This window comes from Enoplosus armatus, chromosome 21 (assembly GCF_043641665.1).
Source record: "Enoplosus armatus isolate fEnoArm2 chromosome 21, fEnoArm2.hap1, whole genome shotgun sequence".
NCBI classification, from domain to species: domain Eukaryota; kingdom Metazoa; phylum Chordata; class Actinopteri; order Centrarchiformes; family Enoplosidae; genus Enoplosus; species Enoplosus armatus.
In genome coordinates this window covers 10,247,432-10,272,042 of record NC_092200.1, presented here as the reverse complement: position 1 = coordinate 10,272,042, position 24,611 = coordinate 10,247,432, and the positions used below count along the sequence as shown (strand labels likewise).

General features: G+C 43.2%; 1 protein-coding gene across 1 annotated transcript in view; it reads left to right on the top strand.

The window, feature by feature from the left end:
- ncoa2 (nuclear receptor coactivator 2) overlaps positions 1–19,481 on the top strand; it is a 51,729-nt gene extending 32,248 nt beyond the window's left edge. Inside the window, exons 8-22 of the mRNA XM_070927807.1 lie at positions 1,995–2,096; positions 3,483–3,623; positions 3,976–4,123; positions 4,657–6,016; positions 11,567–11,765; positions 11,945–12,151; positions 12,911–13,114; positions 14,418–14,547; positions 14,772–14,946; positions 15,061–15,357; positions 15,771–15,848; positions 16,077–16,302; positions 17,408–17,585; positions 17,951–18,155; positions 19,370–19,481. Of these exons, the coding sequence (XP_070783908.1) occupies positions 1,995–2,096; positions 3,483–3,623; positions 3,976–4,123; positions 4,657–6,016; positions 11,567–11,765; positions 11,945–12,151; positions 12,911–13,114; positions 14,418–14,547; positions 14,772–14,946; positions 15,061–15,357; positions 15,771–15,848; positions 16,077–16,302; positions 17,408–17,585; positions 17,951–18,155; positions 19,370–19,381 (3,662 nt within the window). The 3' untranslated portion in view covers positions 19,382–19,481. The remainder of the gene's footprint in view (positions 1–1,994; positions 2,097–3,482; positions 3,624–3,975; positions 4,124–4,656; positions 6,017–11,566; positions 11,766–11,944; positions 12,152–12,910; positions 13,115–14,417; positions 14,548–14,771; positions 14,947–15,060; positions 15,358–15,770; positions 15,849–16,076; positions 16,303–17,407; positions 17,586–17,950; positions 18,156–19,369) is intronic.
- Positions 19,482–24,611: the final 5,130 nt, after the last annotated feature.

Genomic DNA, 24,611 nt, shown 5'->3' with positions numbered 1-24,611 from the left:
CACCCTATGAAACAACCTTGAACGAGATTTGTTTTGGGATCTGTTGAAACTCTCTGAATTGCCTCATTCTTGTGATATGTATAGTACCAGTCATGATCTTTAATGTTTAGGATTAAATCTAGAGCAATTATAAATACCTTTGCGATTAGGACGTTTAAGAATAGAATAGTAAAATGAGAAGTTAGGAACTTTAGAGTCTGATTAGGAGCTCATTGCTCATGTTGTAGCTCAGAAACCTTGATTAGGACAAAAGAGTTAAGAAGCTTGCTTGGGTCTAAAAAACATCAGAACATGGAAAATGGTTTTGAATATTAATTCAAGTTGCAGCCATTTTCATTTAGATTTATTATGAATAGATCATTGGGATTTAGATATATTTAGTTGTATTATATGTAAAAGCGGTATAAGCAACTGATGAAGTGCAGTGCTGGTGCCACTCAACTTCCATCCATGAAAAGTTAAGTGACACAAGGGAGACGAGCTTCTGGGCAGCTGTCATTAAAGCCTCTCTATAATTCATGTACATCCTCACAAACCTGGACTTATGACTCCATGGAGAAGATGTAGCTGTGTTAATCATGTGTATTGCACCAACAAACCAGTCTTTTGATAACTTTCAAACCATTCTCAAACACAACAGCATGTCAACACTTTGAACGTGTTTTGGAGCATATGTGAGCAGGAAAAGAGAGAAGCTGCGTTTGTGGTAGCCACTAGTATAAACATCTGCTCGCCTTTTCCTGGGAAATGATTTAAATTGTATGTTGTCTCTGCTCTCCTTACAGTGTTCAGTCACTGAGAGGTCACTGGGCTTTTCCAGTGGTTTTCATGGCTTTAGACAGGAACTTGAGATCCTGTAGTTTGAGTAAATTTCCATCACAAGTGACTGCCCAGTATCCAAAAAATATCAGCACATTGTAAAGCATTGATACGTAATGCTCTCAAAATGCAATATTCTACATCTTAACTATCTAACTCCTATTTGCTCAGTTTGCTTTAATGAGTGGCTATAATTTCTCACTACCCAACTATAACTCGGTGGTTAATTAAATGCAAATGTTTCACTCCAAATCTAGTCTCAACCTGTCTTTTCCCCTCTCTGGCTTCCTTTGTGCACCAGCTGCTTGCCAGCCATACTTTGGCAAATACACTGACTAGGACCCAGGCCAGAGGTGTGTGAGCGTGTGTGTGTGAGCGTGTGTGTGTGAGTGTGAGTGGCGAGGCAAGATCAGTGGTTACAGTTGCAGGAATTTGTCCAGCCATAGACAGAGGAAGGAAGGAGAGAGAGAGAGAAACCAAGAGAATCTAGAGAGATTCACAGATCTAAGGGCCGGACCACCCAAGAGGCCCTGTTTACAAGTCAAAATGAGGAATGCTTGCGTGTGTGTCAGCCCTGGCATGCATTACTTTGCCAGAAACATGTGTGGGATTGTGGGTATTACTGGCACAGGAAAGTTAGATGGCAGACTTTTTGGGGTCACCCTAGTTGTGGACTTGGCGGTGTCATCTATGTGTGTGTTGGAGGCAACTGTCATGATTGAGCGATGGCAATCTTTAATGTTGGGCCAGGGGAGGTGTCATCGGTGTGAGATGGCACTGTAGGTGAGACCAGCCGGAGACAGACGCACATGAACACACACACACACACACACACACACACAGGCATGCACTCACTCACACACGTACACACACACACACACTTTCAAAGGTCACACTTCATCATTTCCCTTGCCAGCGATAGCTGCTCCTCCTCATGAAAGGAGCGCAGCCCTGATCCCCATGCTCATTAATAACTGTATTAATTATGCTGCCTGGGAATAACATGCTTTTCATTTTCTTTCCCTCCCTCTGTCTCTATCATTCACGCCCCCATCCACCCCTCTCTCCTCTCCCATCCCCCTTCATCCCTTCTGTATCTGGCCTGTCCTCTTTGTTACATCCTCTACCTGATCTTTTCATTCCTCCATACGTTCCCTCTGTTCGCTCTCTTTTAGACTTCCAGTCCTGCCTGATCTGTGTGGCTCGCAGGGTGCCCATGAAGGAAAGACCCATGCTTCCCACGCATGAGAGCTTCACCACGCGCCAGGACCTGCAAGGTACATGAACCAGTCTCACACAGCCAGGAACTACAAATGAATATAGTAAACATTGACAGTAAACTTGATTGATTTCTCCAACAGAAAAGAAAACGCATGTTCTTATCTCACAGAATAACACTGTGTGGCTAATAGGTCATGCTGATCATGACCATTTTAGACTACTCCCCCCTAGACTACAACAATTTGTGTATTGCATTTTCACACATGCAGCTGTTTTGAATAAAGCTGCGTTGCAAAAAATAATATAGTGCCTCTACTCTGGCACACACTTCATCCCATGTCGCCAGCCCATAAATCACCTCACACTATGGTTTAGGTATTTAAACATTATTATATCCTTGGTAAAGGCCCTTAGGATTGAACTCGTTAATTGAACCTGCTGCCCACCTCTGTCTGCACTCTGGGAGGTAAAGTATCTGTCTGAACACTGGCACATCAATGCAGACAGTTGTCTGCGTTTCACCTGGTCTTTGATGTGCTTGTACCATTTATGTGTGGCATACACACACAGACACAACACACAAACGCACACTCATAGTTACTCGCTGACATATAGTAATTTACTGTAGCTCCCCACCCAGACGTTTGTAGGTGTGTATGTATGCATGCCTACATTTGTTTGTTGGGGCTGCACAATTCTGGATAAATTATCATAAAAGTATCATGATTTTGAGAGTATGATTTTCTTCACATGATTCTTCTGAAAACATTTTTGGTAAAATTATATTGCTTCTGCAATCTTCTTTTGCCTATGATAATTTGTTGGATATGGCTGCCTTTATAATTTGTGTAGCAGTCTGCTTGTCAGCCTTTTTTAAATGCATCACTTCCTCCATTTAAATTGCAACCCAGTGAGGGACAACTGTTGCATACTTGTAGCTCGTAGCAGTGTGTGCATTTGCCCACGTAGCATGGGTGTATTTGTTGAGCTGTAAAGATGGTTGAGCCTAAGCTGCCCTGGTGATGTTTAAAATGAATCTACCTGTTGTATTGAGTGTCTAAATGGAGATCTTACAGTTTGTACTGACAGTTTTTGTACCTATGTTTGACTATCTAATCCCATGTAGCCAGGCCTTTTCTCCTCACATAATTTCAGGGCATTTCCTGGCACAGAAGCAATTTCTCGATAAAGCCTTTGACAAGTTGTACTTACAATGTAAATACAGTAAATTCTCAGTATTTCTTCATCCGATATCAAACCACAGAGCTGTGCAGCAGAGTGGCCCAGTGAAGAGCATCCTCTTGTCAACAAGCTGCTCTACATATTTTATGTTTAGACATTGAATCCCCATCAGCTCAGCTGGTGTTGGTTTGTTCATGTGTACAGAAATCCTTGCCTCCATGTCTGACTAAGGCAACCCTAATCTGGTCCTCTGTGTTTAGGTAAGATAACGTCCCTGGATACCAGTCTCCTGCGGGCATCCATGAAGCCGGGCTGGGAGGATCTGGTGAGGCGCTGCATCCAGAGGTTCCACCTACAGAATGACGGAGAGATGTCTTTTGCCAAGAGACATCAGCAGGAAGGTAATGCCATTTATTGCAAAGAGCATCCTGTTTAATCCTTGCCTCCTGATGGTTACTTCCTTTGGTCTTTCTGATGCTGTTGTCAGAGGACTGCATGTGTATAAAATGTTGATTTGATCATTGGTCAAAGCATTAGTCCCTTTTAAGCAAAGCTAATGGTTAATCGTTGGCTGCTGCTTTGAGACCCTCAATCCAATCACAGTTTTTTGACTCTTAAAAAAAACTGAAAACAGAATCTAAACAATACACAATACGTAGCCCAACGCAGTGAGTTCTCCATTATTTGTATCCAAATTAATAATCTAAATAAAAAATACTTTGTGTGTGCATTTACTGATATGTGTGTCCTTAGTGCTCCGCCATGGTCAGGCATTCAGCCCCATCTACCGTTTTTCCCTCTCTGATGGAACCATTGTGTCGGCCCACACCAAGAGTAAACTGGTGCGCTCGCCCGCCACCAACGAACCACAACTCTACATGTCCCTGCACATTCTTCAGAGGTATGTTTCGCTACCTACACCTGTGTCAGGAAGAGAGAGACAGATCTGCTGCATGAACTTGGTTACGTGTTTGAGCTTGTTAATGCCCTGCAGCACGACCTGTTGTGTGGATGGGTTAATATGTAAATTCATGCTTGCTAGTGGTCTGGGTATCGGGGGATAGGGTCGCAATAAAATCAGACAGAAAGGTTAGTTCATACAAAAGAAGTTAAAACATATTTCCGTGTTATATGCAGATAGTTTTGGCTGTATTTGCCCAGTTGCTACTGAGACTTCTGCCACCAATACAATGTAGATTTTAAACAACCAAATAACAGCAAAAAAAGAACAGCAAAATAATGTTCAATAATAGAAGATAATGTGATATTGGCAGCGATGGCTCTTTTGTAACAACAGTGTTGCACTAAGGATAAACCCCGGCACGGTGCACTGGCCAATTTTATCTATTTTCTGGCTTCTACAGAAAATTCTTAGTAATGAAAACTTTTGAGGTTATCAGCTCTATTATCTGTGTTTTTGTTTTTAACCTCTAGGGAGCAGACAGTATGTGGAATGGGCCAGGACATGGGTCCTGGCAGTCAGGCCACAGGGATGGCTCCCAAACCGATGAACTCCTCCACTCCCTCCATGACTCCTCCAACCCCAGGCAGTCTGCCAGGTTCGGGGCCTCAGGGCCAAGACACTACCATCAGCAGCAACAGCACGCCTTTTTCCCCTCCAGGACCTGCTGGCCCCAGAGAGCCAGCAGCCATGGGGGGCCATATACAGGGCTACCGTTTTGGCTGTCCCCCACCACACAACCACACAGGGGGCATGCAACCACCACAGCAGGGCCCCAACTGGAGGATGAACAGCCCTTCTCGTGCTAGCCCCAGCCCAGCAGGTGGGCCCCATCCACCTCAACAGAACTCTATGCTGTCGCCCAGGCACCGAGGTAGTCCTGGGGGGGCAGGCAGCCCTCGTGTAGCAGGAGGCCTTCACTCACCCTCCCCAGTAGGAATGTGTGGTGGAGGGCCTGGAGGTGCAAGTAGTAGTAGCACGACGAGCACCCATGCGAACAGCTATACTAGCAGTTCTCTGTCAGCTCTGCAGGCCCTTAGTGAGTGCCACGGTGTAGGACACGGGCATGGCCCTCCCCATGCACACACACTTGGTTCTCCAGACCGGAAGATAGGCTCCCCAGCTGGGGTCACACCAGGGTCAGGGGTAAACACTCATCTAATGTCAAAACTTGGAGGAGGCAGTGGTGCTACTGGTGGCACAGGAGATTCATTTGGACCTCACACAGAGATGGGTCAGGGGCACCCCCAGGTCCAGACAGAGAGCAACCTAGCTGAGCCTAAGGAGGAGAGGGAAGGGCCCTCTGAGGGCCACGACGCTCACAGCCGTCTTCATGACAACAAGGGCCACACCAAGCTACTGCAACTGCTCACCACCAAGCCAGAGCCTCTGGAGACACCCCTGTCCCCTAGCGCAGGAGGAGACTGCAAGGACCAGGCTGGGACAGGGGTCCGGGGTGGCCACACTGGAGGGAACACTCATGCCACATCCCTTAAAGAAAAACACAAGATCCTCCACCAACTGCTTCAGAACAGTACGTCTCCTGTAGACCTGGCCAAACTCACTGCAGAGGCCACAGGCAAAGAGCTGGGCCAAGACCCATCACAGGGTGCTGGTAGTACAGCTTCTGGGGGAGAAATTGCTCCCAAGCAGGAGCCCTTGAGCCCCAAGAAGAAAGACAATGCCCTGCTACGGTACTTACTGGATAAGGATGACACTGTACTGAAGGACAAGGTCCCTAAGCTGGAGCCTGGCGAGGTGAAGGTGGAAGGGGGCAAACACCCCCTTGTCAAGGCGGAGAAACAAGACACAGGATACGACCGAGCTGAACAGGTCAGTTTTTACAAAAGATCCCTCCTCCTTGTGTGCACATTAAAAGAGAGCTGTTAAATTTTAGAAACGTTTTGTCGTCTTGCTTGAAAAATAACTTGTTTACTGCATCATTTCCATCTTTGCAAAGATGAAAGAACTAAAGCTGCCCTAAAACTGATTTTGTAACCTCCTCCCTTTGCAAAATCCCAAACTTTTCTGCCCTGCACTGCTCCACTTGCCTCCCCTCTCTGTCTGATCGTTAATCTGGGTTAGGTAGCAGATGTTGGCTCCTCCAAGTCCCATGTCCACACAGGATGCTACATCTATACACGCAAGCGGTGTGGCAGTATAGCAGTCAGACAGACATTTGCGGCATATATATATAGTCACATTCAGATTTACATTCTTGTCATATACACTTAAGGCATCATGCATGTTTTTTTTTAAATTCACGTATATAATATAAACACATCTGGTCCTTTCGCTGCCTGTGTGTTGGCAGCACAAGCTGAGGGAAGCTCTCTGCCAGCTTCAAACAACTGTGACATTTGGAAGGAGCCCCTGTGGTTCTCCAGCCATTTGATCCTGGTTGCGTTTGGCCAGAATCCTCAGGTTTGGCACCGAGCTCAGGTCAGGCCTGACGTTGAAAGAGAGAAGAAGAGGAAAGAGTAAAAGGGAGTGAGCAGGAACAGTGTTGCTGGTAAAACTCAACATTTCTGTGTAGCAGAGGTTTCAGCTTGCTGGCTCTCTCATGCAGGAAAGAAAACCAATGATTGGTGAGACCATAACCTTACATACAGGAAACATGTGTATGGCACGCTCTACTAAACACACGTTAAACACTCAGGTCTAGCAAATGTAGTTCTATCACAGACATCACTGCTAAACCACAGAATTACATAGAATTACACAAAATTACATGAATTCCCTTGCACGCTTTGCTACTCTCATTACCTCCCTCTTCTTAGACCAGTCAGTAGTCTAGGTGACAACGATACCATTTAAATGTCACTAACATAAAAGAAAGTTCAGTTTTTATGTCGAAATGCATGTTCATTCTTTCATAAAACCAAACCGCACTTGATCCTGGCCTAAAGAAGCGTGCAAAGACAGATGGGCAGGTTTAACCAGCGTCGGTTTGTGGGTCCCTTTCATAACAGTGTGGTTTTCCCATGCACACAGAGGGGCAGTGGCACAGACTGTCAGCTAGCTATGCGTGCTAGCTGTGTATGTACAGTATGTGCTCAGCCACATGGGTACATATGAAGAAGAGGAAAAGGTGATTGGATGGATAATAAGAGCTGCTGTTGAATTGAACAAAGAAGGAGAGATGAGAGAGGTGTAGATACCCCCAGGAGAGCCCAGCCTCGGCAGGCAGAGTGAAAATGATGAGCCATATGCTCCTGCATGTCCTCTCTGCTACCATGGAGATGGAGGGGAGAGGGAGTGGTGTGTTTGTAGAACAAGCAACGTACAAGAAACAATAGAGGGATATGGAAATTGAGAGAAATAGAGGTTTGATATGTATGTCTTAATACTGAAGGTTTTGTTGTCTATAAGTGTATAACACGTAACAAAATTAGATTGGTTAATTTATTTCTGCCTTGTTGTAGAAATTGGTAAAATCTGGGTTTCACAGTTAGATGATGATTAAAGCACTCAATCCAGAACGAGGACATTTGTTAGACATGAACTAAGCCATGATTTCATTGGAGCCATTACATGTGTGTGAGTGGGTTTCAGTTCCTTACTGGTGAATTACTGCTTGGCCATGTGTGAAAGCTGACTGTACTAGTTAAAAAGTCCACTCATCCTTCTCTCTACTAACCTCACCCACTGTTTTCTCTGCTGTCACTCCCTCTCTCCCTCCCTCTGCCTCACTCCTCCTCATGATTGTTTGAGGGCTGAATAATTGATGGCTGGAGCAGCACTAAATGAGAAATCAGAGCAGAGCTCCATAGTAGTGGCTTAGCTGATGGCTGAAGGAAGTATAGGTATGGTCATCTAGCCCCATGGCACTATTGGAGGCAGGATTATCTGTGTGTTTTATTTGTGTGTGACCCCGTGCAAACAGTGACATGACATTCGACCATTCTAAATAGTACATTTTAATCTGTTAATGAGGGTCGGCTATGGTCCATCCCTAAAACACACTGAAGCTGAATAAATCTATTTCCACTACAGTAGTATCCTTATTTTAATGCATGTAAGTAATTTAATTCATGTTTTAGTTTCCTTTTATTCTACCAAGTATTATGACATAACACGAAACATATTCTTCATTGTCACATCAGTCAAATCTGTCAAATTAAGCAAATAATTATCAGTAATAGATAGAATCTGTTCACTGTGGTGGCATGTGAAATCATTGCAGCTCAGCTCAATATTGAGGTAAATGAAATAAATTAATTAATTTATCTCATCCAATACAGTCCGATCTTCTGTTTCAGTAGGTCCTTCAGTAGCCTGAATACTGCCATTCTCTTAGTCTTCTGTACAAAAGATGATATAATGTCAAACTGCATGCCAAAAATGTCATTTCAATTGGTGCAGGCAAATATACCTGCTGTATCAGACATTATGTGGGTCCTTTTGCACAGAATATGTCAAGAGTTCTCTAATTCTCTGAAGCACATGGGAGGGAGTATTAACAATACAATAGTTGTCAGAAATATTATTAAATAATTTTAAACTAAACTTGAAGAGTAGGCCCTGCCATCAGAAAAGAATAAGAGCATGTTATACAGGTGAATATGTAAAAGTCCTGCATTAAATCACAATCCTTCAGTTTGTTGCATCTTAAGTTGATTTGCTGTGTTTAACCTCCCCTTTTTGATTCGGAGTTCAAAGCCCCAAGATATCACACAGAGAACTAATCCGTTATTACAAATTATTTCAAATTACTTAATGAGATTCATCTCATAGTAAAAAACAGCAGCAAATAAGGAACAAGAAGTACTCCCTAGTAACACACCGTCAACCATATATTGCAGTACGTAAGGATTGTAATTCATGTTGCAGCCATCCTTGTGACTTGTGAAAATTGCAGTTTCAGCTCTTTCAGACGGTGTGATAGATTTTTGCCAAGTTGTTTTTGTTCAATTCTTTTTATTTTTAGTTTATAAAAGGCCAGCACCATTCTGGGGTGAAAAGACTTCCTTTGTCCTTCCTTTTGCCTTACTTGACAGTGCCAGTTCAGCTTTACCCACCCTCTTTCTCAGTTCCCTTTCCTATGAAATGACATGGGCTCGGTCAGAGAGGCACACAGTCCTCCTGACCTCAAGTCCACATTAACATTAGGGCGCATACTGTACGTGAAACTGGGATCAGGAAGTGTATCGCATAATGATTACAACTCGCTCATTTACAGATGTAATTGGTTTAAGTTGAGTCCCAGATGGATTCAAGTCAGATTGTAAGAGCACACATTTGGCAGAGGCTCGCCACCACCCTGCTGTGAGAAAGTCGGACTCTGCTGTTCATAAGCACGCAACTGTAGTTGAGTCCCCTTTTGTATAAAAAAAGCTAAATTGCATTGTCATAGTACATGAAAGTGTTGCTGATAATTGTATCTGTATTTTTTTTTATTCAGTAAGTAACCACAATTAAAGAGGATTAAGTTAAGTAGTGATTGTAATTCCTGGGGATAAAAACAGAGATAATGCCTAAATTAAGAAAAAAACATACATGATTTTTAAATATTCACGTGTGCCCTTAAACAGCATCTTGTGATGTACAGTATGTGTCCCTAGCTGTTCGTACCGTTCTGACGTTCAGAACGTAAATAATGATCTGCAAATGGGGCATGGCTTGAGACTAAATATTTGATAATGGTCATTCGGCCTTACAAGTCCTTGCAGTTTTCAACCAAATACAGTATGCCAGCCTGAGATGCAGAAAAAGAAGGCCATGGATTACATTACATGCGCTGACATGCATTGAAAGAAGAGAGTAACAGGGATTGATAGAAATAGGACCCATTAAGGGTAAAAGCAACTAGAGAAGACGAGAGAATAGAAAGTGGGAGGAGAGAGAGAATTGGAGAGGAGGAAGAAAAGAGCAAACTGAGAGCATACAGGAGCATTACATCATTCCTGACCTCATTAGGGCTTTTCTCTCTCCCACCACCACCGCCACCCCCCACCCCTCACTCTGCTACTCTCTTTAGCTCTCCCACATATCCTGTATGCTTGTCTGCTGCGTACAGTGATCAGCATTGTGTGGCTGTCTGTCTGCTGCTGTGTATATGAAGATGTTTCTATTCTATAAAAACACATGCAGGCTTTAGTCCATGGCCACTTAAGATCACCATTCAATCAGGCATTTTTGGCAGCCTTGTAATCTTTAGCAGCATTTGCATGCCTAATAGATACATGTCATTGTCTAGAACATCGAAGTACAACATTGAAACAGTGGCGGGTGTGCTGTTTTCCGGCTGTACAGTGTGTCACGATCAGGAGTTGTCAGTGATTCCAAGTGTGCTGCACTCTTGTGGCCAGTTACAGCCAGTGCAACTTATTTACCTAAAGTCCCTCAGGCCTCTCTAGGAAGCATTATGATCACCTATGTTGATGTTTCTATTCTATTTTGAAGGTAACACACATTTTCTTATCTGTCATTACAATTAAATTCAATACAATAAAGCTCCAGTTAATGCTTCCTTTTTATAAAGATAATAATGTTCCACGTTTGGTGAAATTGTGTCAGGTTGCTGTTGTATTGGGCCGCCTTATTTGTTATTTTGTCCACTGCTTGTGTGTCATAGAGAGAACGAGAAATACAGAGGAGACAGTCTCAGTGTCCTAAAATAAAAAATAGCTTCCAAGAGATTCGTCTTTGACAGTCCTAGCAATTCTTCAGTTCAGCAAGTGAAACCAGATCCCAGCACGGCCTTGTCTTTGTTTAAGATAGTTGTGTGAAAAACTAAACAAAAGCTGGCCAGATAGTTCAAAGCCCAGCTGTGTATGAATGCAGCCTTGGGCTGTGTTGGGCAGGCTCAGTGCAGCTGTTTGCAGTAGGGGGGCAGAGAGCTGTTCAAACTTTGGCACCAACCAAACTCCTGCCGCCTCATGCTGCTCTCTCATGTTACTCAGCAGAAAGCAGCATCAGTAGCCACATATTTTCCATCTTTGCTGTGTTTTTCTCTCAATGGGGGACAAAAATAATGTTCACATTGATATGACATTCTTACATATGTGCCTAAAATTTGTAGACTATAAAAAGGGGAGCAGACGCAGTTGTGTGGTTGAAACCACCAGCCGGTAAGCGTAGAGTAGTTTGAGTCTGATAAGCTAAGTCAAAGTGAAGTGTGGCCTAGATTTGATGGAAAGTGGTCCATTTTATCCCGGGGTTACTGCTGTATTATAAACAAGGCCAGGCCTGCTGTTCCCATGTCCCAGATAAAGACTCTAAATGATAAAGTGTTTACAGAACAAGTTTGTTCACAGTAAATGTGTATGCCTGTCACATGTATATTTGTGTTTGTGCGTTTGCAGGTGACGTAGCAATTGGTTTCTAAGCAGTTCATCTGTTTTCACACATTCCCCTTTTCTCTCTCTCCGGCCTCTCCAGTCGTCAGAGCTGGATGACATCCTGAACGACCTGCAGAATGCTCAGCCGCAGCTCTTCTGCGAGCCGCGGCCCGTTTCGTTGCCCAGTCCCATGGACAAACAGAACATCATCAATGACATTCTGCAGATGTCCGAGACCAATCCTGCCATGGCAGCACAGCAGCCACACAGGGGCATCGGGAGTGGCATGGGCCCAACAAGTGAGTACCACACTTAGTTGGCGAGGTGTTCCCCCTCACTGTAGACAACATGATATTAAAACTTTACAGTGTTTGAAAAATTCTCCCATCATGAGGTTGTAAGGCTCTAAACATGTAGCTATTTATTGACTTCTCCATTGTTCCACATTTGGCTAAAACTCCTTTATTCCTGTCTTCAGACTTCGGAGGTGTCCGACCAGGCCAGCCAGGCAGGGGTCTGCCTGTGAGGAGCGTGTCTCTGGACATGAATGTGTCCCCCCAGAATCCCTCATTACAGTACCCCATAAGGGCCACTAGCCCATACACTCTCATACAGCAGCAACAGCAGCAAGGCATGGTGGGAAGTCACGGCATGATGGCTAACCAGGCCGGTATGGTCAACACAGGTGGGTGCAACAGTCAAATAATGATGCATGCTCTGATTTAGTTGTGTACATTAAATAAGAACGACCAGCCCACAGAGCAACAGACTTCTTCATAGGTGTGGTCTCCTACTGTGTCCTCGAAATAGTCATACTTGTATAACATTAATGGACTACCTACACAAAATGTCCATAGGATTGTGTAAACACCAAGGTTACAAAACATACAGTAACCTCATAAAAACCTTAAAGCATGTTATCCATGAAAAAGTATCTAATAGAGTAGGCATCGAACTAAAATCAGTTAAGAATTGAATTCATTTTACTAGTATCACATTTGTTTAATTGCCTTTTTTCAGTTTGGGTTCACTATTAAATGAAAATCTCCTTTTAACTCGTGTCAGGTTTTTGTGATGTGTGATTTCTGCCTGGCAATCACACAATAACAAAACCAGTGGCTGAAGCACTATTACATCATTTTGCACTTGTTGCTGCTTTCCAAATTCTGAGGAAAGACCTTTGTTCCCTCGATCTGTGTGTCTCTCAGCCTGTGACGTGTCATGGCACAGTGACTCACTTCCTGTGACAGGAAATGTGTCACCCACTCTGGCACAAAGTTTCTGTCACTCCCACATTTTAGCAGTCTTCAAACATCCCCCAGTACTACATAGATGGCTTTCCTCCTTATATTGCACCATTGCATCATCAGAGGACATCCACTGAGGACTGTCCTGAGGTATTTCTCACTCTTTCTCGTCCCCCTATGTATGTTTGCTCCTCTAGGACTGATGGCTCAAGGCGGTCCACGGCCGGGCATGCAGCAGCAGGAGGGCTGGGTGGGTCCGGCCTCTGCCCCTCCTCTGGGAGCGTCCGGCCCTGGGCAGCAAGGCGCAATGCAGGGCAGGATGGTGCCGAACAGTGCTCCCATGAGGCCCAACAGCCAGCCAGGGCCCCGGCAGATGCTCCAGTCCCCAATGATGGCCAATGGTGAGAGCTCAGTGTACCCTAAAAAGTATAGTAATAGTAGTCAACTCTAGACTGACCCATGACAATAAAGCCCCATTTTATTTATCTATTGTGCCTCCTTAAGAATATAACAGGTGCAAAAGCATTTTAATAGAGAAACCTCATGGAAGCACTCTATAGCATGGGTCACTAACAGGCGGACCGCGGTCCAAGTCCGGACCCAGACGCCGTCCTATACAGACCCGGACCTATAATCAATAAATTATTAAGGGATTTTAAATTTTGACGGGGCGCTCCTATTTTAACCGGCGCAGCTTTTCTAGTCTTTACGGCGCTGGTTTAGCGGATCAGGAAACTCAGACCAATTAACGAGTTACGCCAGCCCACGTGGCGCTACTCAGCCAATCAAATCTGTGCATTCCAGGCAATAAACATTGCGACTCTGAATACAGACAGACGAGAGAGGTGAGAGACGAGTGAACGATACAGGGAGAGAAGACACATTATTTATTGTGAAATTGGTTCAGACTGTTAAGTCAAGATGTGAAACGGTTAACAAAGAAAAAGGGAAACTCAAGCTGCTGCTACACTTTATTTCGTTTTTTTAAAATTAAGCACTTTGTTTTAAGATGCACAATTTTTCAAAAGCTATTTTATTTATTTTCTCTATTTTATTTGTAAATGCAGCCCTTCTTTTACTTAATGAGAGAAGAGCATTATACATATCTACAGTATTATATATCTGTGTAGTTCAATGTTAAGTGACAATAAATATTGTCAAAATTTTTGAATTGTACTTTCTTTATTTGATTTGACAGTCAGTTGTTGATTACATGCAGACGTTGAACTACTAGGCTACTTCAATATATATTGCACCAAATCACCACGCAAGTTAGACATTATGATGTTCCGGACCTTTGCTTGAGGACATTTTCTCTAACTGGACCTCTTCGAATTTTAGTTGAATACCCCTGATCTATAGCTTCACCTTTACTGAATTATCAGCCACAGTACGTCTAAAACCTTGTGGTGGTGCAGGGGGACTGGTGAGGCACACAGGAAAGGACCTCAACTCATCCATATTATAGTGTTGCTGCTGAGTTTTAAAGGTTGCCACCCAGTGGCGAGCCATAGTACAGCACTCAAGAAGTGAATGTAATATCTGCCCAGCACGGTGTGCTGGTTGTTCTGGGTTTAAGAGAATATTGGCCATCATCCAGGTTGCCAGATTGTTTTCCTCATCATAACCAAAAGTGCAGAATTGATTATAGACAACAGTCTACAATCCTGTCTTAATCTGTTATATTTTTTTTCCCATATTTAGCCCAACCTGATATGGATATTGGTATGGCTGGCCACCATTTCTCCCAACAACAGGCTCCACCCAACCAGACAGCCCCCTGGCCAGACAGCATGATGCCCATCGACCAGACAGCTTTTGTAAACCAGACCAGGTAAGCTTCTTACTTGGAAATTACCATTACATGGTATTGATTATGCAGATAATGGCCCCACTACTCAAGATTAAGATTTCTGGGGGGTTTTATCAAGCTTATTTATATGAGTATTTTTGTTGAAGTGGGATTGCTGGTCTGACGGTTTGCAGTGGTTTGTACTGGACAAAATGTTCTCATTGAGAAAATGTACAAAGTACCTTCTCTGTCTCCTCTCTGCTCAGGCCGGTGCACTCAGCGCCCCAGGATGATTTGCTGTGTAGTACAGGGCTCAGCTCAGGTGAAGGCAGTGGAGTAGACGAGGGGGCCCTGATGTCCCAGCTGTACACCGCTCTCAAGGATTTTGATGGCCTGGAGGAGATTGATCGTGCTCTGGGGATCCCTACTCTGGTAGAACAAGTTTGATCCATACCACATTGTCATATTCCCTTTTTATAGGTAGTCTTTTTTTATTTAGTAGTCTTTTTTCATGGCTCTACATTTTTCATCTATATCTGTGGCTTCCTGTTTCAGAGCCAATCACTGGAGCCGGACCAGTTCCCCCAGGACCCCTCCATGATGTTAGACCAAAAGCCCCCCATGTACACCCAGCAGTTTGGTCCCCCACCATCCCACATGGCCCAAAGGGGCTACCCTGGTGCCCCAATGCAAGAGCAAGGCTTCCACCCCATGTCTGGCCAGATGGGTCCGCGGCCGGGTTACCCCATGATGAGGATGCAGGCCCGGCCTGGACTCAGGCCAGCCGGGGTCGTCTCCAACCAGCCCAACACACTACGACTGCAGCTCCAGCACCGGCTACAGTCACAGCAGGTACACGTGCGTCTAGACTGTCCCAACACTGCTGGACGGGATACTGTCCATTGATTCTTTGGTCTTTCTGATGTAACCTCACTGTTTGATCAGTAGCTGTGTGATTGAACATGCAGATGGGAGTTGTGTAATTATCCTTGAGGTTGACATTTTGGCAGGGTTTTTATGCACACAAGGAATAGTTTAGACATTTAGGTCTACCTGCCATCTGCTGGTCTTTCATGGCATTTACTGGAGTAATATTCATCATGTTGCTCTGAAATTGTGACATGGGAAACATGAATTTGATCCACTCATGTAATGACTGTTTTATTTATTACATCTGTAATATAATTTCAGTACAGATGTCAAAGACATTTTAATTCATTAGAGGATGATGTTTGTCTTACCCTCTTCTGTTTTTTTCCCACCAGAACCGTCAACCAATGATGACTCAGATGAGTAGTGTGTCAAATGTCAACCTACCTCTTAGATCAAATGCTCCAAACCAGGTAGGTCACCGCAGCCATTACATAATCTGTCATCACAGAGATGTATGTATGTATGTATGTAATGACTGTAGTTGGTGTTAAGTTTGTTGATAGCTTGCAATAAATTTAAAGCTTTATTTTCAGTGTTTGTTATGTTGTGGAGGCACAAGTAGACTTACTTAATGTAGATCTATGACATTTTTCTTTTTTGTGTTTTATTCTTACACATCATTCCCCTCCCTCTTCCAGGGGACCATCAATGCTCAGATGTTGGCACAGCGGCAGCGGGAGCTGCTGAGTAATCACCTGAGACAGAGGCAGCAGCAGCAGCAGGCCCAGCAGGTTCAGCAGCAAAGGAGCATGGCCATGAGGGCCCAGGGCCTCAACCTGCCTCCCAACATGGCCGGCGGAGGCATGAGTAACCCCCGGATCCCCCAGGCCAACCCCCAGCAGTTCCCCTACCCGCCCAGCTACGGTACCAGTACAGGCCTGGCCTCGCCACCTCCCCCTACTAGCCCCTTCTCCTCCCCTCTCTCCCCCAGCCTGCCCTCTCTCCCCCCCAACCCCCAGCTCCACCTGCATGGCACCTCCTCCTCTTCCTCCACCTCCTCCTCACAGATGATGATGGGAAACACAAACATGATGGGCGGACAGTACGGGGCCGTACTCAGCCCCCAAATGCAGCACAGTGCCTTTCAGTTTCCCAACTCAGGTACTGCTCCCACACCCCAGCCAACCACACACTTCACCCTACAACCTGTGTGTGTGTGTTTGTGCCATTGTGTCTGTGCGTTGACGTGACTAGTTGCACAGCATCACATGCTTTTTATTAGCGGCAATCATATGATTTGTAATGTTATGCACTGATGACTGCATTAATCAGCTGCCATTGAATGATCCAAATCATACTACATATTTTACTCTTCAATTTTACAACATATGACTTGCTGTTAGGAAGTGTGGTCAAATTCTCTCATTGTTTTGTGCACTGTCCAAAATGGTGTCCTGGCTATACAACCTTGCTCCACCAGAGGGCACCAAGAGCATAATAATCAAAGTTTAACTCCGGAAACATACTGACACCTGACTCTTAAGATTGTGAGCAGGCAGAGCAATAATCAAGGCTGTATCTGTCAGTCTAACAGTTTGGCGTGTAATCTGGACATAATCTGATAATCTGGTGTAATACTGATTTGTATAATGACATGGTTGATTTATCCTTCACTCCTTAATCTGATTCTGGCCCGTGGGTTTGTACAGAGCGATAACTTCCGCTAGACATTACTTCTCTCTTTCCCTTTTCTCCCTATTCCCATTCTTAGTGCCTTGCCTGTTCACTGCTTGCAAGCATGTATGAAATATAAACTGCCTGCAAATAATCCTTAATGCAGACTGGAATGGACAGTCACCAATCATCATGCTTCCTCAGTTGCTCATTCCCTGCCAAAACAGTCATCTCTATGTGGCATGATTATGCATATTATGAGGAATGCTAACATTTACTCCACTCAGCACATTGGTTTGCAGTTGAGTCTCTGCAGGTCCAGTCTGGTTGACCTGTCTTGATGCGCCCACCACAGGTATGAGCCAACAGGCAGACGGAGGCTTTGGAGGTCCCGGCACACCACAGAGCCCCCTGCTTTCACCCCGCATGGCCCACACACAGTCCCCAATGATGCAGCAGGGCCAAGGAAACGCTGCTTTCCAGGGCTCCCCAGACATGAACGGCTGGCCACAGGGCAACATGGGAGGCAACAGGTAAAGATGGATAGAAGTTACTCCCAAATAAACCTTTAGTGCCTGATTCAGACCCTTAGATTCAGTGTGATTACACTTTCCAAGGATATCAATATCTCAAATGTCTATTGCAGATAAGTGTCCATAAATCCTTTAAAAATCATAGAAAAAAAGCTCCAGAACTTCAACTTAATTTTTTAAGTTTGTGATAGTTGTCTCTCCGTGGGTACAGTGCAAACAGGAACTGCTAATGCCTAATTTTGTGTACTTTTAACTTTTACAAATTTGCCAAAATGTAAACCAAGATGGGCAAAAGAAAAGAAAAGGGGCTCTTGTTGAAGCCACAGCTTACTCACTGACTTCATGGCATTGTGTTTCCTCCCCAGTATGTTCTCACAGCAGCAGGCATCACCGCAGTTCACCCAGCAGAATAACAGCAACATGTACAACGGCAATGGCATGAACCTCAACAATGTCTCCATGGCCACCAACATGGCAACCAGCAGCATGGGTCAAATGGCCGGACAGATGAGTGTCACGTCCATGGCCTCGGGGCCCTCTCCCGGGTTGCCCTCAATGGGGCAAGAACAGGTAAAATACCAGGCCAGTCCTGACACATTCATTCTCATAACGGGGTTGAAATGAAGATGCTTTGGGAACTCGTAGGAGCAAAAATGACCTAAAATGTTGCTTTAGAGAAAAGCTGTGTTTTCAAATGTTTCACAGTTGGGCATCGTTAAGCATGTGATATCCTCAGGGTGTCCCTTTACAGTAGCCTCTTGCAGAAATACAAGGCAGACACTTTCAGAGTTTAAGCCTTGGAGGTTAACAAATTGGACCCCTTACAGTTTTACACAGTAATCGGGGGACCAAGAAAAACTAAAAGGTTCGTCTTTGTTTCTCCCCGCTCCAGGCTGCTTATCTATGTGTTTGTCTTATCGTAAGACCCTAAGTGTTTGGGTACACTTATTGCACAGCCGTGCTAGTGAATAATTTACTCAGTAGTTTACGTAACTCCTCTAGCTGGAGTTCTGATGCTTCACTTGAACTTAGAGGACAATGATGTAATTAGCAGCGGGCACTTTAGAGCCAGACCATTTAGACTATATAGATGTTACTGTATGATGTTCAAAGGCTGGCCTGTCTGGACTTAAGACTAATCAGCTGGTTCGCTTCACATGGAAACCTCAGATCTGTCGAACCTCCACACCCTCTACACACATACATATGCAAGCATAATACAGTTTGATTTGGCAAGGTGACAAGTCAGACTTTCACTTGCACGTAGACAACTGACCTCACTCGCTGACAGAAAATTGGGTAAATGTACAAATATTTTCACTTTCCACAATCCATTTCTGGTGATTATTTAATGTCAACCAGGGTAATCCTTCTTCCTTTGTCTCCCTGGTATTGTTAGCTTGGTATGTGCAATGCACTGTTGTTGTCCATGATGCTTTTAAGCCCAATAAAGGGCCATGAATATTTAACCAAGGTGCTGCTGTTTGATTGTCTGCACTTCAGACTGTTGTAACATACCAGTATATCTGTCACTTGATTTATCCTCCTTCCAGGATTATAGAAATATATTGGCACTTAGATAATTTCAATTATTTACCGTTTGGCCATTAGTGCAGGCGTTTGTGATTTACTGACTTGTTTTAGGCTTGATGGTGTTTTCCAAGATGGTTTCTAATTGTTTATAGTCATTTGCACGTGTGGCTGATTTACTCCAGACAAGTTCAGGTTGTGGAAGTTGAAGCTAACCAATTTGTGTATTTATTAAATGTCTTGTTTCTCCGCAGAAATACTGTTGACCCTCATGGAGTTCTTAACCTGAACCTCAGTGATCAGCTGGTGCAAGGAGCACGTCGGCCCTTTAAAAATTGTACAAACATGTAACCAACCGACTGCCCCTTGAACCAGGCCGTGCCCTGACCCCATCTCCCCAGCCCAAGTTTGCCGTCTGTCCCAGCCGGGCCTCTTCGGTGGCCCCGGAGGAGCCTGGCCCCGAACAGACACGGGAGTGTGAAGAGGGCCAGGGAAGGATTGTGGATCTCTGTCCAACATGCCTAACCCTCCTGGAGGAGAGCCTTGTGATGAGCCAGTCTGTCTGCCTGTCCAGCTGCATTCACCGTCGTGTGACTTACTGTAGGCCTCCTGGTGGGGGACACTGACCTAAGGGGGCAGCAGTGGGTGGGATCCCTAGTTCTGATGAATGTATTCCTCTCAGTGGACAGCGGCCATTTACAATCTCATCTCAAAAATGACGTACACTGATTTTTCTTTTATGTCCTATCTTTCTCACACATTTGTGACATTTCCACATAGTTCCAAAATGGCAGCAAAGACTCCAAGTTATGTTCAGATTTATGGATGGAGCTCAAACACTTAGCCGGGTTTGCCTTTTTGCTGTTCTTTATTTTATTATAATTTTAGTTGTTGTTTTCTTTTCTTGTTGTGAGAATTAAGATGTAGAATGAAGATATGGTTGAAAAAACTGATCTTGAAAAACACTGCAGAAGAATGGTTTGAGTGGAATGGTGATTTGTATGATTAGACTAATTTAGTCAAGAGGTTTATATAGTGTATTAAATTAAGTTTTATTTTTCTGTATAGATTCATTTTAATTATTGTAGATGATTCTTTATCCTAGTAGCAACAAGAAAAATATTTCTAAAAGTGTAAAAGAGGCACTTTCTTTTATAATTTTAACGGTAATGGTTGTATTCTTTCTGAGAAGATTCTTCTATTAACCTGAATAATGGATTATACTTTGGTCCTGTAGTTTCAGAAGAGGATGTCAAAATCATATATGGTTTAAAAATGAATTACAGAGATTGTACATAACAAATAAGTAAAACATTTTCTTTCCTATTTATTTTATTCCTTAGGGTTTGGTTCCCCCGTCTGGTCACAACTGCCTCTTGAAGCAGAGCAGGGTTTTGTTTTGTTTATTTTTTGTTTTGTTTTTGGGAAGTGGAGTGGGAGCCTTCACGTTCTGATGTTCTGGTACGACGCAGACAGGGGTGGGGTTGGGTCATAAGGGTTGTAAGGGGGGTGTGCTGTGTATACAGTGTACAGATTATCGCTTGCTTCTCTGCCTTTAGCATAGAACACCACAAAAAAAGGAAAAAAAAATCGACAACTTCAACACAGCCATACAATAACTCAAAAAAATAACAGAAGTGTGCTTTCTATGTTGTCTGGAGTGAAAATTGCTTCATACAAGCTGCTAGGTGCAAACTGTTCTGGTGTGATGTAAACAAGCAATAACGATTACTTGAGAAACTCTTGGGGTTTTTTTGTGTTTTTGTTTTTGTAATTTTTGTACAGTTTCCTGAATAAAAAGGATACATTTTTGCTCCACGTTTGGATGCAGTATTAAACACAGTTTTTTATTGCAGTTTGTACCAAGAAAGTCTACATCCACACACAGCGTTCCTATTAGATTATGCAGCATTGGCTGAGGCCTGAAGAGGGAAGGTAGTTTGTGATCCCCTTGTTGACACACACCCTCTCTGCCTCCAGCCACTCTTCTATAGCAGAGGTCAGAGTTAAGACTGCACGGTTCATGAGACCTGCTCTGACAGACACTTAGCCATATTTTATGACCTCAGGCAGTTAGTTCAACTATAAAGTGTTCAGTAATGACATGCTATTCTTGTGCCCCAGTAGGGGTTTGGTCTGACCGTCACAAGATCTAAAGCAAGTCATCTTCTCTAACCTCAAAAGTACATTTTCCTCAAAAAAAACAAAACTTTTTATATCAACTATTTTAACCCAGGACAGACTTGGAGCAAGCCAAATAATCCTCACCTTTCAATTGGATTTCTGAATTCTACCAGCTTTTATTTTCCTAGTGAGAGACGCCCTGTTGGTTAGCATGCTTTGAGGCCCACAGAAAACAATAAATTTATGATGATGTCACTTAACAGGGTCTAATGTAGATGTTGCAGCATAAAACAGGAAGAGAATCATTCTGAATGTATTGTCATGTAAAGGCCTAAGGATGTGACTGGTGGTGTTTATTGTCAACATGTTGACAACATGGTGTTGTACAGTTACACCGTGCTCTTCTCAGCATTTAGGTAGGAAGTTGCCCATTGTTGCTTCTTTTTTTAATTAAGTTCTGTATGAAATTTGAAGCTGTAGCAGGTCAACTTTGGGACAAAGGAAGTCTGCATTAATGTTTTGGTTGTCATCATTGCAGATGTCCTGCAGTTGTTTTGCTGTAGGCCTACAGGAGATCACACCTTTTTTTTTAAAAAATAAATGCTGTTTTGATTGTATCATACAGTCGTGCAAAACAAGCCTTTTTGAGCCATTTTAAAGAATGATTCACAGCCCTTTGCAAATTTCCAAAGATTGTCAAGATTTTGAAAAGATATAAAGCCATGTGGTAGCAATGCATTTTTTTAGCATTTATAATGAGGACAGGTGCAAATAAATGATTTTGCCCCTTACAAATATCCAGGCTTCGGACCCACTTAACGAAAATATTTTCTGTCTTTAACTTATGGTTTTGAAGAACTTTAAATGCCCTTTTGTATTGTCTGCCAGTTTCTTAGAGCTAAGATGCAACCTTGAAATGCTAAAAGCCCTAGCATAATGCCTTAGATTTCGTCCGTTCTCGTTCTTGTACATTACACCGCTGTCTGTATAAATTTGTATAATGACTTGTGTACAATATTGAATGGGTGCATCATTGTTCAACTCCTCGCAGTTGCTGGAGACTCGGTCACAGTTGAACTGTCCCTCATCATTGCTCTCTGTTCTGTGGGTTGCCCCCCCCCCCCCTCACTGTTTGTATGGAAAAGATGATACATAGGGATATTGAAGCAATATGTAATATACTATATGGACTTTCTAAAGAAAGCATACTGTTGTGTTTTCCCGAGATGTTTTTTTTTCTGCATTGTTCACAAGAATCACACTGTATACCCGCATCCATCTTTGTATCCCTAGTGTGTGTGAGCGTTTTATGCAAAATTAGATATACAAGAGAAGTTAAAACCACAGTTATGCAAGTTGTGAACTAATATGGCTTCGCTGATGCTATTTGCCTTGTAAATAAAGAATTCTGTTATTGCAGTATTTAATCGGGTGACTCTTATTTCACGTGGAAGTGAAGACTGAGACCTCCTGCCTTTCGTTTGATTGTGTTTAGCTTCATAGACTGAAACGGCTGGAAAACGTTTATCATATGAAAACTGTCAATTCAATAAAGAACACCATACGCACATAACAAACTGTAATATGCCTTTTAAAGTAATTACAGTTTAACGATAAAATATTCCATTTTAAGATAACAATAATGAATTAGAAATGGCATAAATAAAGTTTACCTTGCTTGAAAATCACTACAGACTCGCTACAAATTCCTTCAGAAATATTTTAGCTAGTTTCCTGTTTTGGTACACGCTAGCATTCACCGCAAAATAATGCGAATAGCCTAAAATGAGCCTTATAAATACATTAATTAGTGTATAGACCTATTCGTTCATTTATTTGATGTTTATATAGAAAAGTATAAAGCAATGGCATACCAGTATTATGCGTACAACCTTGTAAGCTTGTCATGCCTTTATACAAATAACAGCCTCCATAAAACTCAACAAGAAAATGCATTCAAAACAGCCCAAAAACACAAACACTGATACAGCAGCGATTACCATAAAAGTCCATGACAAGCACCAGATCCGTATAATGTGCGGCCTAAACTCTACCAAAATACTGATGGCGATTCGTTTCAGTTTTACTAATTTTCTCAACGAAGTCTGGAGCAGTGAGAGAGAGATGTAGCCGATAAATGCCCATTTCGACCTTTCTTTTCTCTCTTCCTAATTCACCGCATCCAAGTCATAACAACACATGCCTATACTCCACTGGGGGTCCATCAGATAAAATCGTATCAAGTGTGTGTGTGTGTGTGTGTGTGTGTGTGTGTGTGTGTGTGTGTGTGTGTTGGGGTGGGGGTCCTCATATGGAAATGTTTGGGAAACCCTCTCAGCCTCATTGTAGCAGAGAAAGCAGGCTGGTGTGGAGAAGTTAAAGGGTGGGTTGTCCCTGAGAAAATGTATTCCTGTGGGGCATTGAGATGCATGAGGCTGAGCTGATTCCTGGCCAATAGGAAGGAGGTGCTGGGGGAGCATCTCCAGCAGACCTGACCGTGTACAGTAGAGGTGCCCTCAGATGACCACAGACCAACATAAAGACAGAGAGAAAGGTCCCTGCAGCTCACACACACTCTGAAGTTTAGACCTGCACGATTTGGAGCTTTGTCTTCTTTGTTTGATTTTCATACACGGGAGGCTGCGGACATGACAGAGACAACTCCACAGTGAAACATCTCCCATTTATTGAACAAGGTAAGCTTCTTTTCCAGTTTCTGAAAAATCACAGCCCTTTGCTGCATATTTATATAGGAAATTACTCATTGAGTTATTGAGACTTCTTTTATATGGAAAAGGCCTATTTGTATATTAATTTGTGTATTCTTGTACTAATAGGCTTCTAAAGCGTTGAGATCATTGTCATAGGTTTGAAATTACGCACAAAGCATGACACACTCTGATCTTTATTCCTTTTCATTCATCTTGTTAAATCCCAAATTCTTGTTACATATATTTTTTTATTATAACAATTTCCTTTGCTCCAACAATTCCACTGCTGATGTCTTTTTTTTTTGGCAATGATTGTAAGGTAATTGTATAGTCTATAAAATGCTCCATTAATGTTGACCTCTGCTCTGTCCGACTGTTCTTTAATTAGTGTCATGACCCTGGTTTGTGTCTCTATTTACTGGCTGATCGGTAAACGGCCCCCAAAAAGAACACGCCATATTCCAGCCGGTCATTTAAAGCCGCTGATGAACATTGGATGTGTGTCTGGTGTGTGTGTGTGTGTGTGTGTGTGTGTGTGTGTGTGTGTGTGTGTGTCCTCTCAGCTGGAAATATTGCAAAATCGGCTGTCCAATTTCACCGTGGAGTGCTTTTACTTATTATGCAAAAGCTTTGTTCAATATCTGCCCAATAGTTTCATCTG